This window comes from Pyxicephalus adspersus, chromosome 2, assembly GCF_032062135.1.
Source record: "Pyxicephalus adspersus chromosome 2, UCB_Pads_2.0, whole genome shotgun sequence".
In the NCBI taxonomy this organism is placed as follows: domain Eukaryota; kingdom Metazoa; phylum Chordata; class Amphibia; order Anura; family Pyxicephalidae; genus Pyxicephalus; species Pyxicephalus adspersus.
Window position 1 is genome coordinate 3785235 of NC_092859.1, and position 15734 is coordinate 3800968.

The 15734-nt window shown below is 39.4% G+C and overlaps 1 protein-coding gene across 1 annotated transcript; it reads right to left on the reverse strand.

Annotated features, from left to right (window-relative positions):
- Positions 1–3241: 3241 nt before the first annotated feature.
- Positions 3242–15676, reverse strand: LOC140322142 (proteinase-activated receptor 1-like). Its single transcript, XM_072398757.1, has 2 exons — positions 15562–15676; positions 3242–4251 (listed from the first exon to the last, which is right to left on the reverse strand). Exons 1-2 carry the CDS (start codon positions 15674–15676, stop codon positions 3242–3244), a joined length of 1125 nt encoding a protein of 374 aa, XP_072254858.1.
- Positions 15677–15734: the final 58 nt, after the last annotated feature.

The following is a 15734-nucleotide window of genomic DNA, read 5'->3' on the forward strand; positions in this document are numbered from 1 at the left end:
AATGATGGTCTTACAATGTAAAATTCATTTACATGCAAGAAACGCTTTTTTCATGGAAATACGGACAGAATTAGAATGCTAGGGGGGTTAAGCTAAAAAAAATTAGATATGTCCCTGTATTCTTCTGTATCACCCCCGGGCTTTGGCACATTGGCACCAATAGAAGCTCTGGTAAACACTTGACCGTCCAGGGTTGTGCCTTTAGAGACAATCTGGTTCTGCTGGTGACATAGACGATTCATGAACTGTAACAAGGCACCATTGTTACAAGTCTGGACACGTCTTCACCTGATGACCACCCTAATGTGTCAGAGAAAAATTTGGAAAATGGTGAAAGGGCAGAAGAAATGTTGTTTACTGCTGTTTACTGTCTATGTTTATTTGTATTTTTCTTCCTGCCAATAAAGAAGTGTTTTAAAAAAGAATAGGTAGTCCCTCCAACAAGGCCAAGAATTTTCATGGAGAACATCGCACACTAGACCCGGCATTAGCCTAGGACAGGACAGGCTCTCAGGTTGGCCCAGTCTACAATATAATTACCCCTTCAAGGTTTCCACCCATATCTATCCTCTCTTTCCAACAATGTCACAGATCAAGACCCCTAAGAATTGGGTGATGAAGACAATCATCTCTTAGTCAGGATTGGCTCTTCCCATGCTGTTTAATGGCACCTCAACTGCAGCAGGAGACAGCAATCCCAGAATCAGGAGAGACCTAGGGTCAGACTAGCTCAAGGGACCTTGGCCTAGCAGAAGAAGTGGGCGACCCACAAGAACACCTAGCTTTCCTGGAACCGTAACACTGGTGGCCAAGGAGCCACCAGAGGGCCAAGAAGCCAACCTGTGAGCATTATATGGCACAAGGAACTAAATTTGGGTTCATATCACCACTGGAGGGTCCAAAGCAGGAATTGATAGAACTGGTCTTGTTGGCTGATCTGTCCAATTGGGGACTCCAAATACAACGGTCTGTAGTGCTGGGGACTCATTCTGCACATTGATCTTCAATGAATAAGCAATATCAGAAATAAAAGGTGTAAAAAAATCTTTATTGCCTTAAAGTAAAAAAATATGCCAGGGACAGATGGTATAAATAGAAACTCAAGGGAGATAAAAAGAGACAAGGTATTGCAGATCTGTATTCGTTAATACAAAATTATCAACATTTTTAACATTTTATATAAATACTATGTAATAGTAATAATAATCAAGAGAGAGCAGAGTGGGAGAGGGGGAAAGGACAGAAAGAAAAAGGAAGTGGAGCAAGTGCCTGAGGTGGAGAGAGAAAGAGACATACAAGGGAAGGGAGTGAGAGACAGTGAGGGCAGAGAGAGGAAGAGGGAGAGTAAGAGAGGGGAAAGAGAGAGGAAGAGAGAGAGAGGGAGAACAGAGAGGGAGATGAAGAGGGGAGAGAAAGAGAGGAACAGTGGAGCAAAACAGAGACAAGGGGGCAAAGTGGGAGAGGTAGAGAAGATGAAAGAGAGAGGGAGACTGAGGGCCAGGGGGAGAGAGGGAAGAGAGAGAGAGGAAGGAAGAGGGGAAAGAGAGATGGGATAGAGAGGTGGAGGGAGATGCGAGACAAAGAGACAGAGGAAAAAAGTGAATGGAGAAGGAGTAAGGAAGTGGGGAAAGAGAGGACAGAATGGAGAGAGTGAGTGGGAAGAGAGGGAGTGACACAGTGATACCTTCAACACAAATGTCATCTTGCACAGATCTATGGGACCTCAGTATAATCACTTTGTGCATCCACTTACTGTAACGTTCATCAGCCATCAGCAGAAGGTTCCAATTCCACATAGAGACTACCAGACGCCCCCTGGTAGTCATGCCACCCTAGGCCATGGCCTAGGTGGCGTTGCAGAATACAAGCTCCATAAAGTTATTGGTGTGGTGGAACTTGAGTGGATTGCTGTTTTCTACACTTCTAAACACGTTTAGGATAAACGCCCCAGTACAAAGTATTGGTCAGACCACATCTGGAATATGCAGTCCAGTTTTGGGCACCAGTTCACAAAAAGAACAACTAAACTAATAAAAGGAATGGAGGAGCTCAGCTATGAGGAGAGATTAGCTGAACTGAATCTATTCTCCCTTGAGAAGAGACGTATAAGGGGGAATATGATCACCCTGCATAAATATATAAATGTTCCATATAGAGAACTCTCTTCCCCATTATTCACTTTAAGATTGTTACAAAGGACAAGAGGGCCCTCTTTGCGAAGGGATTCTTCACTGTAAGGACTGTGATAATGTGGAATCGACTCCCTCAGAAAGTAGTTTTAGCAACTACTATAGATTGCTTTAAGACAAAGCTGGATGATTTCTAGAAACACAGAATATAACTCGGTATTAAAGCTTTAAAGTAAAGATAACAGAGATTGTTTATCCAGGGAACATCTGATTGCCTCATGGGATCAGGAAGGAATTTTTTTTTCCCCTGTTGGAGCAAATTGTGAATTTTTTTTCCCTACCTCAACTATGTCCATAGGGTTTTATATCTGGAATATGTTTATTTCCCTAGTGGTTGAAGTTGATGGTCTTTTTTCAACATGACTTACTATGTAACTTTGTAAATTGAACTCCAGGCCCTCTACTAAATGGCTAAATAGGCATAAATTCCCACAGGCACATTCCAATGTCTGGTGGAAGGCCTTCCTGGAGAAGAATGTGGTAATGCTACAGAAGAGGCCATCTCTATGTCAAAGTCCATGGCTGTGTGTAATGGGACATTCATCAAGATCAGAAAGGTGAGTTGGCAAGTTGTCCAGAGAAAGTAAATATATTTCATATAAAAGATTTCATCTGCTGGCACAGTAACTCACCATTTCATCCAATTTATTAGACCCAGGGGTAAACATACTCCATGTTGAGAATAACAGCACCACAATAAAAGCCATCATTTTCTCTTGGATTTATTGGCAGACTGTGCATGGTGCAAAGATCTTTGTAAGTCACTTAAAATCATATTTTTGCTTGTTTCACATCTTGGTTCCCATTGCAAAACAAAAGAAAAACAAAAACTGATAGTACTCTGTTGTCTGAATGAGAACATACCAGCAATGAATGTGGCTCAAATCCCGCTCTCATGTTACCTCTGCTGGGTGTTTTCTTGAGTTGCCGAAACTGAGCAGATTGACGGTTATGAGATACTGCCTTGCCTTCTTCCTGTTGTTTGTTATGACAGTGCTGAAAACACAAGCAAACCCCGTTGTGTATTTATATCTGGTATATTGCACATACTATCAGGATAAGTCCACGGTACCACTAGTCCTACTGTACCTGGATGTCTTCTTACAACACAACAAGCTGTACATGTACGCTTGATATTGAAAAGATGCAAAATAGTAGATGATGGGATTAAGACAACACCTGATGCTGCTCATACTGGCTGAAAGAATGTAAGCGAAGTTCAGGGAGTCATCACCGTAGTAATACATCCGCAAGTAAAAAGTAAAAAAGATGACGTTGGTTGGGCCAAAGGATAATGCGATGACAAAAAGGACAACTGCGGTCAAGTAGACAGCTCGAGTTCTCCATTGAGTTCGGGCAATATTTGCTCCACATAGACTACAGATGGTTCCAATGTAACATAAAGTTATAATAAACAAGGGAATGGCAAAGAAAACAAAGCTATAAACAATAAAATAGTAAAAGCTAAAGCCTTCAAAATTTTTAGAGTCCTGAACATCAAAACAAGTTGTGATATTTAATGTCGTAAGTGGGAAAGTGAGCTGATGTGTGAGAAGAGGCACAGCGCTGGCCAATGAGACGACCCAGATGCCACTACATACCAGCCAGGCACGGTTTACTGTACGCCAAGAAGAAGACCTCACCGGGTAGATTACAGCCAGGAATCGGTCCACTCTGATACTAGTCATGAGCAGAATGGAGCAGTACTTATTGCAGTAAAATGAGGATGTAACAAAACGGCACAATCCTTCCCCCATGAGCCAATTGTTTCCCATGAATCGGTAGACAATTCGGAAAGGCAGGATGCAAACATAGAGGACATCGGCTGTGGCGAGATTCAGCATGTACACCACTGTGGGATTCCTCACCTTCATCTTGACCACAAACATGACAATCGCCAGGAGATTGAGAGGTAAAGCCAGGATCAACACAACAGTGTGGATCGATGGTACGAACTTGGTCAACCACCAACTTGTAAGTGACATGTTATCATTTTCTGTAAAATTATTATATTTTATAGAAGTTGAGTTCTGAAAATTTAGCATCCATATATGTTGCACACCTAAAAAAAAATAAAATGTTAATTAGATTAGGAATATATGTATCAGAACATGAAGAACATCACTTGAATAACAGAAATGTGGAACGTACATAGTTGGGATTACCAAAACAATCTTCAGGACTCCAATTTGGTGGCTGATTAGATGGCTACTTTCAAATTTTTGTAGCTTATTGGTGATCCAAATCAACTATGTTTGCAGCATTTTGCTGTCATATACCCATTTACCCAACATTACCAATCCTGTAAGCCTACAACTAACCCGGACTGTAATTCTAACAGCAACTTATCCTGTAATGCTTACAAAAATCCTCCATGCAAACCCACCACCAACCTTCTGTAAACCTATACCCAACCTTTTCTGGAACTATAACACTAATCCTCACTGGTATACTACCACTTACCTATCATTTAGCCCTAACCATTATTCTCCATGTTACTCTGCCACTACCATTTCCTGTATCGCTAACAAGTAACCCCCATAATAATCAACCCCTTACCCTTACACTCACCCCTCTCTATAACCTTTCCCGTAACCCTACAAACCAACCTTCTATATTGCCCTAACTACAACCCTTCCTGTAACAATAACACTAACCCTTCATATAATCCTAAAACTATTTCTCCAGCCCTAACCTGTAACCTAAAACCCTAACACGATTCTGCCCCATAAATTGTACACCAATCCCCCCTGTTCTCCTAGCACTAATTCTGCCTGTGATACCTAACCCCGCTCACTCCCAGTTTCCCAAATACCACCTCCCAGGACTCTTCCTGTAACCATGACATATGCATCCCTATAGTCCTGGCATTAACACATTTTGTAAACCTAAACTATTCGTCTTAGAAATCTTCCTTGCCACTTTCTTTTTCTTTCGACCCCCACCAGTAATCCTCCCTTTACCCTTCCATGTGACCCTAAGACTAACCCTTCCTATAACCCAGCATATCCCATCATTTATAGGCACCCAGGAAACTCAGTTGCCCTTATCTGAGCCTCACAGTGTTATGAAATAGATCAATAGAGACATTGATTATATATTATTAGAATAAAAGGCGTGAATGTTTATGGAACCACACTGTGCTAATTACACCATGCAATCCCATGGAGACATCATGAACAGATGAAACAGATGTTAATTGTTCACCTTACATAGCTGAAGGGTTGACTTGCTAAACAGCCGGTAGAGATGTCTGAATGGAAGACAAATAATTTTGAATGCTCTAGCAAATTAATTGTTTTTTTACAGCCAAAATGTCCAAGTTATGGTAGTCTATAGCTGTCATCAGCCTCGTCCCTGCACCTCTGCCATGGGGGTTTCAGGGGTAATATTTACTCAATTGCTTCATTTTCAGCTTTTTTTGTAACTCATCAAAGACAGAAGCCTAGAAGAGCTTCCCTCTGTGTCATCCCCCTAAAAAAATGCAATCTGAGGCAGAAGTCTCACTTCTTCTCATGGTTGGGATGTCCTTGGTGATTGGATAAGGGGGCTTATCCACCTTATGTCACCTGTGTGACTTTAAATGCTGGGGTATTTCTCTAATACTCATTAGATATTAATGATGGGGAAACCTCTTTATTATTACAGAGACAGTCAACTAAATGCGAACTAACACTCCAGCCAATTTACTTGGTCTATAATGATCCCTGTCTCCTACCCTTCATCGAAACCAATTCATCCTTTGCACCCCATTGGGGCAAAACCAAGTAAATTTCACTTTTTGATTATTCATGTCAAATTAAAAGTACCATTGAAAAAAACAAACAAAAAATATTTGAATGTTTCCATTATATAGTATATGGCATTGATGCAAATACACCTTGAGGAATTTTTTATATCATGCAAAATCATCTACCACTTCTTTTTCATCTAAGCCACCCAGCAATAATTTCATGTCTCCTTTCCCTCTAATATTTTACTTCCCTCCCTTTCAGTCAAAAATCATCTTCCTCTACCCATTAACATGTTCAGCCCTTTATATCTGCCAATGATCCATTGTCAGGCCATGTCTACCCATCTCTATCCCCCTTTCATGATCAAATCTTGCCCTCTCTACCCCTTGGCCATAATCATTTTACTTTCTTCCTCCCGAACCTCTACCTCATAGCTCCACAATCATCTCATACTCTGTCTCCCTGGATCACACTAAAGAAAAATAATTTTATATAATGAAAAGTCCTTACACGTGGTGGCATTAGTTTTTGCTCTTTTGGTTGGTTTACCCTTATTTGCACCAGGCAATCGTACCAGTAATATACGTCTGTCCTTGGGTGACAATGCTTACTCAAAATGCTGTATCAAGGAGTTCTGTTGTCACACTAATACAGTTAATATTCTATGACTACAGAACACTTTCCTCTTTTAACATAGCTGGGTTAGTTCAGGAGTCCACAGAGATAAAGTGTACAGGGGCAATAACACTGCTTGAGATGTCAGTTCATAAAGCAAAGAAAATGATCAGCTTCGGATCTATTTAACAAAGCCAATGAGAGAAGTTCATTGTTAAGGTTAACACATACTTTAACCATAGAATTTGTGTACAATACTATATTAGTATATTTTGTATAGTTCTGTAAAAAAACCTACACACATAATGCATGAAAGTGCACAAAAAACTTAAAAATTGCTCAGTGCTATAAAATTTTACCAAAATTCTGAGCATTGAGCAATGGCTGGTTACTGCTACACTGCTACGAGTCTTTTTCATCTGTCGATTATCTAACCGCCTTTCCATCTCTGTGGACAACGTTTCTAAAGGAAGTTAGCCACACGTGGTTGATTACATTTGATTTGTGTGGTCAACACAACTTCCCAAGAGCATCTGTGTAATGCAAGGGGCTTCCTGGCTGGATATGATATGAGAACATTGTAAAGGTAGAAGCTTTCTCTATTGATATATTTTGTTGATCTGGTGCAATCAAATTGTTTATAGCACTGCTAAGTACTCACCCGCTATCTTCTTGTTGCCATTCACTGGGAAAAACGAGGTAACCACATGTAGAAGGAAGAGAGATAAATGTGGTTGGGCTTCCATCTCCACCAAAGGCTGAGTGCTGAGCAACACATAAAGTGTCAACCCCGTAACTGATGATGATAGATGATCCTTTCCATGGAAGGGTGTGTTCAGAACTGCTGGAAAAGTGTAAGGTCACAGAGCTATATATATATATATATATATATATTAATATTAATGAACAATGAGTGACTGTTGCTGCACAACTCTCGTAAAACAGGGCAAGTCTTTCACTTGTGGGTGCACACTAAATTCAGAGTACCTATAACAATGCCATCCTTTAAAACGTAGGAGATCCTGCTTAATGACTATTGGACAACTTTTACAATCTTATTTATCATATGTATTTAAAGGGAAGGACTTCGTTCTTCCTACCCTGTGCACCGCTTGGAGAAACATCCTTTCTGATCTTCCAAGGAAGAGCAGCTTTGATCTTAGAAGTCAGACGTACCCTGCTTTTTTGTAGCAAGTGTTCTTGGGTGGCTTCTAGGTTCAGTTCTAAGGTAGCTTCCAGCTTCTGATTACTTCTGATTATTAGACTCATGACTTACATGTATAACAGTGTTTCTCAACCCTAGGTTTCCTCCGGAGGTTGCTAGGGGTTCCATGAACAATGAGCAGCTGGTGACGCTCAGGTCACTTTAATTGACACCAATGATCCTTTTGGCTATCAATAAAGGTGACATTTTTCTTAATGACCAGCAATGTAAGAGATATTTTTCCAACTGATGATCACTCTAAGATACTGAGAGTTGTGGATATAGTAATTATTGCCAGGGTTGCCCGAAGATCTGAAAATTATTTTCAAGGGTTCCCCCATGGTAAAAAGGTTGAGAAGCTCTGATGTAGACAATATTACATTTTACTTTTCTTTCCTAGAGAAAGCAATGAAGATTGAAATGTCCACCATATTTTATCTCTTTGGAGATGGTGACAAATTTCCTAGAAATTTCCAGCAAAGCACCCAATATCTTGATGATGATTTCCAGGATCAACCCTCACCTTGGTAGACTCTTTTTCAGGAGTAGAGTACATGCTTACTGAGTCTTCTCTACCTGACACCCAAATAATTCTGAAGACCAAACCCTTTTATCAACTTATGTCCAATAGGCTAATTAGCAAAGATAAGTCCACCGCAGTCTCCACCCAAAGACATCCACCAATCAGTGCCAAGCAATAATATATCTGCAGTACAGTTTGTTTCCGAAACTAATGCATACCCAAATTAAATTTCTGGAATAGATTTTGATTGTCCAAATGCCGCTAGAGGGATTTTTTTGCCACAAGTAACAGTGCATTGCTCTTGCTTTTTGAACTGGCTACATTAGCAACAATTTGATTGTGCAAGATCAATGCAGTCTCCTACAAATGGAAATAGTGCAAGTGAATCTTATTAACAAAATCATACAATATATGCACAACAAACAGTTAAAATGGGTCTACCAGAGCTTGGCTTGATTTTGGAGAACACCATCAAGGAGTTGGGTTCTTTCCTGGAAATTTCTGCCACCATTTGCCAAGAAGCTTCTTGTTAGACATTTTAATCTACTCTGCTCCCCTGGGAAAGAAAACTAAAATTTGATATTGTCTTCATGAATTACATGGGCCTGGTAACCAGCAGTAGGCTTCTTTAAGTGTTTGTGAGTCCAAAAGAGTTAGTACAGTCAAATGGCAATGTGTGTGACCACCGGGTTTTTGGCTCTCCATCTATGTGTAGACCATCTTGGACATTATTACACATTGGACATTAAAATCTATGGACTGATTTTCCTTGCTGATGAGCCTTGAGAGTCATTATATTACACAGTCATGGTACTAATAGCATGGATGACACACATTGCATTGGTGTATTTGACTGTTCTCCAAATAGTTGTGGTTTGTAAAAGTTTAAATACTAGAAAACAATTAGTCTTGTAGCAACGCGTTTACCAAGGATGCATTCTAATTATTATTCTATTTAACAATCCCAGCTGGGTTTTAGATAGACCAGAAAAACGTGTTTGTTATAAGAAACATTTTTGTCACATTGTATCTCTGCAGAGGATCTCCCTGTGGGCAGAATGTGGAAGAGGTTGGATGGCAGCCTAAGCTACGCTATGGGTAAAGTCATCTTAGGACAAAACCATTTTAATAAATAAAATGAGAATCAATTGGAACTTGCAAAACCGGCAGCCAGAGCAAGTTGTTACTGGTTTCAGGATAGTAATTCTTAGATTTCCATGTCTCAGTTTTTCTCTGCCAAGTGTTCAAATGCCCCAGGGAAGAGGTGCCATTTAAAGGGAACCTCTTAAAAAAATGGCCCCACTTGATCGTCAGCCCTAAAACATAGCACATGGGTGTTGGAAATTCTTCTTTTCCCATCATTGTTGGGGGCTACTGGTTGGATTTTCTGGATCGTTTCAAAATTTACCAAAACCTCTGCTCACTCCGTGTCCATTTAGGGATCAAAAAGTTGGTTGCTTGCCATGAGCCTACTGGATTCAATTACTGGACAATTTTATTATTGTTTTTGGAACATTAATTGAATCAGAAGAATCAGCCTGTGCTGGCTTCTGCTCTCAATTCTGGCTGCCAATGATGGCACGGCTCCCCACTGAAGATCAGGAACTTGAAGCTTCATTGAAAAATATGAAGCCTACAGATGAACACTGCTTTCTTTAGGGCCAATAGTTTAAATTGTAATTGGCCAATATAAAGAAAAATCAGTAATTAAAAATAGAAAAGATTTCAATATAAGTTATTGGTATTGTTTTGTACATTTTAGCACATTTGTCACACTACTTTATAATTGTAAACAAACATGCAGGTAAAAAAGTATAATAAATTAAATTTTTATATAGCTATATACTAACCCCCGGACCTCAGTTGGATTTGTGACCTTTGTGACATCAGGGGGCTTCTCCACCGTGGCACCTCCGTAACAATGGATGCACAGGAAAGTCATTTAGATTGGCATAGAGTGGAGCATTGTTTGCAGCTACTTCTTTTTACCTGTCATCCTTGGTCAACAACCTGAACGGTTTGTTGTAGTATGGGCACCTAAACAAAAAGTTGTGCACTATATATGTTCCAGTCCTGGATCCCAAAACACTAAAGAATCAACTGCTTCTATTAAAAACACATTGTTACAGGTTGCTCTCTGGCAGGTGAACTGGGGTGTGGGGTCTACGTGGCTCCTGGTCCTCACCAGAGCGCCCCACAAGGAGTGATGGGCCGGTGACCCAAGTAGTCACTGGACTACGTTGCTGCAAGGAAGTCACCAGGTCATGGCCCTCAGGCTCTCTTCACCAGGGCTGTCAGGGATCAAATGGCTTTGGTGTAGTAATGGCTAATCAGACAGGAAGACAAGGTGGAGTAGTAGAACCGGTCAGAGCAATCAAAAATCCAGAAAAGTCCAAATCCAAAATAAGAACATGCTGTGCAGAATAGTGGATAGCACGCTGAGGTTCCAACAACTAGAACCTAGAAGCTTAAATAGGACCAACCACCAATAGCAGGATAGAATCATGAGCAGGAACTATTCTGCTCATTGTCTGCAGGACTCTTTAATTCCTTCCAGCTGTGCATAGCGTGCCGGGGATGCAGAAATAGATGCAGAAAGGATGCTGCAAGTTGCTGCAGGTCGAGTGGTAACACATATGGACCTGGAAGATTGTCCAACAGAGAATATCTGGTGAATGTCAGGTTCACTGACCCACAGACCTACAAGAAGTTTTTTGGCCAAATTAACAGCAGCACTGTTTATCCTGAAAAGTAAATGATCTCCAGGCAACTTTCCACTCCATTAACTTCAATGAAAAATGGGCTGACACAACAGACCTAAGGCTCTTCCCCAAAACAAGATAATATTGCGATTTGTGTATTTTCAATGTTGCCCTCAAAATAGCATAAAAAGATCTTCTCCCTGTTCTACTTCTTAGCCACCCCAGCTTCTGGACAATGGAAATTCCCTTCGGAATCAAGCGACCCCCTACAGCTGCAAGGTGCCAGCCGCTTGAACATTCGCACCACAGTGCGGGTTCCTAAAGAATCAGTGTCTGCACATTGGACAGCTGGCGGCAGTGAGCCGCCCCCATTTAATCCCTGTTGAGCTGCCATCCGAGGTGGCGGTTCCCTGGCATGCGGAAGTAGTAACTACAGCACAACATTGACAAGTGTGAATTATGTCTAAGAAGGAATGGAGATGAGTGAATAGATTTGCTGAAGTTTTTCCCCTTTGTAAACTGCAGAAGTGGTTTGAAGAGCAATTATTCCCAAGCAGCTGCAATCACAGCTTGTGCACAACAAGAATAGGATCCCAATGAGTCCACCCGTGACCTTGTAGAAGACCCTAAAGGACAAGTCCAGGTCTAGCCACTCTCTTTCTTATCTAACTGAAACTCAGCAAAGCCATACTCAACCAAAGTCAACTCTATAGTGTAAAAATAAATCTACAGCCCCACCTGTTGGGAGAGAAAGGAATGGAAAAATAAACCTGCAGGTTGCCGGGGTCTTATTTATTTTTATATCATGATCATCATATTTTATTTGGATATATTGAAGATAATACACTTAGATGCTTCATTTTAACCTTGCATGGCATCTGATATATTTATTTTTATTAATTTTTTTTATTAAAAATGTTTGTTATAAAATTGGCAAAAAATCACTCCAATTTTCTGTAAAAATAATGACCTTTTGGGGATTGTTTAACTAATAATCCTTGTGGTCTATTTGTAAAGCAGTGAACCTGACATTCACAGAGAATTATTTTACTGCCATTGAAACACCCCATGGACCTGGATGGTATGCCACCACAGAATGTTTCAGGGAATAACAGATTCAATACTTTATGAACAGACCACTTTGTTGAGAATCTGTGGTATTTTAGGATATCTTGGAATAAGGCCAAAATCAGGACACTCAGAAAACTTTTATTAAAATATTTTTGGTGCCTCAAAGGACCTTATAAAGAGACCCAAATGAATAAAGAGACCCAAATAAATTACCTCTAAAAATGTTGTGCTAAAATTATTGGCTGAAAAAGCACATTTTTCAGAAAATAAACATAAAGAAACTAATAATGGGCAGTAAGTAAAAAATTACAAATACTATATATACTAGGACTCAAAGCCATGATTTTTTTTACATGAAAATTCCATTAGAAAGATATTACTTTATGCTTGGGTCATAACACTAGATGGTGATGTTTCCTCATGTAAAGTCTATAACAAACGCTTGCTGTTTGGGACGGGGAGGCTGATTCACCATGCAAAATTGGAAGCGCGATCCGGAATTGGACATCAAAAACCTATTTATCAAGCTATTTTCCGGGCACGAGAATGCTTATGTAGTTTTGGATTGCAATATTTGTTGGGCCATTTTTTAACTAATTTGACTTTATATGGAAGTGTGGGTTTACATGTGTGTTTTTTTATTTTTTTAATTTTGTCATGTAAATTTAGTGGTGTCTGTGTGGTGTCTTTTTGTTAATGTGACCTTTTAGCAAATAGGTTTATTTTGAATAAAGTTTTTTGAAAAGTTTTGTAGTTGTTTGTTTTTATGTGATCTTTTTTACAATCTCCCCAGACCTACAATTTAAAAATTCAAATATGCTTGTTTTTAAGCAGTTCCCTTCTATGATTTATTTGACTGGCTAAAAAAGCACAATGGGCTTATTAAAACTCAGTTGTTGGATGCGCATAGTTGTGTGCTAAGGCAGAACCTTCATTTGCTCGTGAACTGTCTTCTATCAGTTGAAAAATTTTCCAGAGAAGGATCCTCATCCCGGTAAGTTTTTTATTTTATGTTTATAATGTTTGTTTTGCTTCATGTGCACTATTGTATGTACATACATGTGTGTGTATATAAATATTTGTATGTATGTATTTAGGTATACATAGAAAATATATACATAGAAAATACATATACATAGAAAAGAGAAATTATAGAAGAAATAGGCAAAGAGGATTTTTTTAGACCATATTGCTTATCGTTCCTCAAATTGAAAAGATTGCCCATTTCTTCCTATGATTTCGGATGTCATGGGCTTGGCTACAAGCAACATTCATGGAGGATATTGCTTCTGGTTAAAGGAGGAATCCACATTTATGTGCTTCCACTACCAAGCTGAGGGGAGTAAGCCAATTCGCAGCTGAAATCTAATCGCCTTAATTGGCAGATTCGTGACCCCTATTGCTCATTTATCTAGGCAGGAATCTGGTTGGCAAGTGTAGGCGAGTGTACTAGCCCTAGGCTCCGGCTCCGACTACAGCTTGCGGAAATACACCTCATATACCGGCGCGTAAATACGCTCGTTGAGCTTCCGCGCACTTGTTAAATCAGGCCGGCTGGCGTTTGTAACACACACATGACATATTGCCATCTACTGATGATCTACAATAATGCACAAATGATCATTTAGGAGCAAGTAACCTATCATTACCAAGTAAAAAGTACAATATTCTTTAACCTGTAAAAGGGAAAAAAATGCACATATATTTTTCCCCTTGGAATTAAAGTTTTTTAAATTAGGCTATATTTATTCACATGATTTTAATTGGCTTTAATGTTGATTACTATTTTGAACGTGCTTTGATGATCACATTTTGTGCCCTAGGTGTAAACTTTAGTTGATATAGCTTTCATTTTTTTCTAGCTAATGGTATGTAACTCACTTTATATTGAGTAAGGTTTATATTCAAGTATATAGGGTACATCCTACAAATGTATACCTATTAGGCATCTTCAGTGCAAGCCTTCTAGAAAGCTCCTGATGATTAAAACATACACAAATACACACACACACGTGTAAAGAATACATTAAATACATTTATTAATGTTACACTGGTAGTTTTACAGAAGTAGTTTACAGTAACACAACACTTCAGTGAAAAGGAGCGATACACTGCCCCCCCATTCAGACCCACACCCTTTCTCAACCTTTTTCAATGGGCGACCCTTAAAATAGTTTTCAAGTTTTAAGGGATCTGCTATAAATACTATATCAACAACTCACAGTATATTAGTGTGGTGGTCAGTAGGAAGAATGCCTTTTACATTGCTGGCCATTGGGCCAACACCCTTACACCCTTACAGATAGCCAAAAATATCATTGGTATCAGTGGAGGGACAAATTGCTCATTGCTCAGGGAACCACTAACAACTTTTAGAGGGACCCTAGGGTTTTACAAAACCCTGTTTGAGAAATATTGCTTTAAAACGAGCAAAGCTCATATTTTGCACTGACAGTAATGATTTTAGACCTTTGGCAGGCAACCCACTTCTCCACAGATAGCTGTTTACGTAGACTTTATCTTAACTTTCTCATCATTATGTGGTGCCCACCTCTACTTCCCCAGTTCAGGGTCAACAAATATGCGAACATTGGTGTAAAGAAGTTTATATTCCCTACCTTTGCTTTCTTTATTTATGGATTATGTAGAGAGAAGCAAAAGTATCTTTCAGGAGACATATAAGAAGCCCAGGCCACCATCACAAACCTATAAAAAGAGAGTTCTAACATAAGACACTTTTATGTCTTTTCATCTTCTAAAACATCTTGTTAGCCATACCAACAAATTCAAACGGCAACTTTGCAACAATTTGAGAGATGATTACAACTTTGAGGCAAATTTACCAAATTAAATTTAAAAGTGACAATTATTTCTTTAATATAAACAATTACAAATTTTTTAAACAAATAACACAACTAAACAGTGAACTCCAATACTATAGTATGAAATAGAGTATATTCCCCTTATTTTTACTTTTACTCAACACGCTCCACAGATAATTTTCCACTTCTTCAGTCACATTTAGAACAGTACTCATTTTTCACACTTTTCTATATAAGGATGCTCCTTCTCTCCATTAAGTTGGCTGGCTACAGGCAAGGGCAATACTGGAAACCGCAGTTCTTAGTGCACAAGAAGTAGTATATTTGGAAGCCAAAGATATTGGTTCAGTTGGTCCTGGTGTTATTTGTTTTCAAGTTTTGCCTCAAGCCATACAGAGTATCCTGGTTTTAGCTTCTTATTAGAAGATACCAACAAATTACCTTTATCTTCATGTATTGCTAAGTAGTAGAGTACTGGAATTAGGAGGCTAAGCTTGGTTCAGAAATGGAGAAGACTGGTGGGGAAATACTGAAGCAGAATGGCCATGGTTCTTGAAAGAATTGGCTCCGGTTTCTGGGTAGAAGTCATGAAAACAAAAGTTTGTCTGCACCCTACAAAGTTCTGTATGGATAGAACTCAGACATTCTGGTCTATTAGTGACTTGATGAACATGTGTTGGTGCATTCTTTAGAAAATATACGTCTATGCTCTGTGACTGTGGTTGGACACTGGTTGGCTTTAAATTGTGGAGTGTTGCCCATGGCATATCCAGAACGTGATGTGAAGGTGATGTTTTCCATTTCCTTCTTGCTCATTTCTGAGTGTGTTCTACATAGGCAAACCCGTGCCATATATTTATATTTTGGTGATATT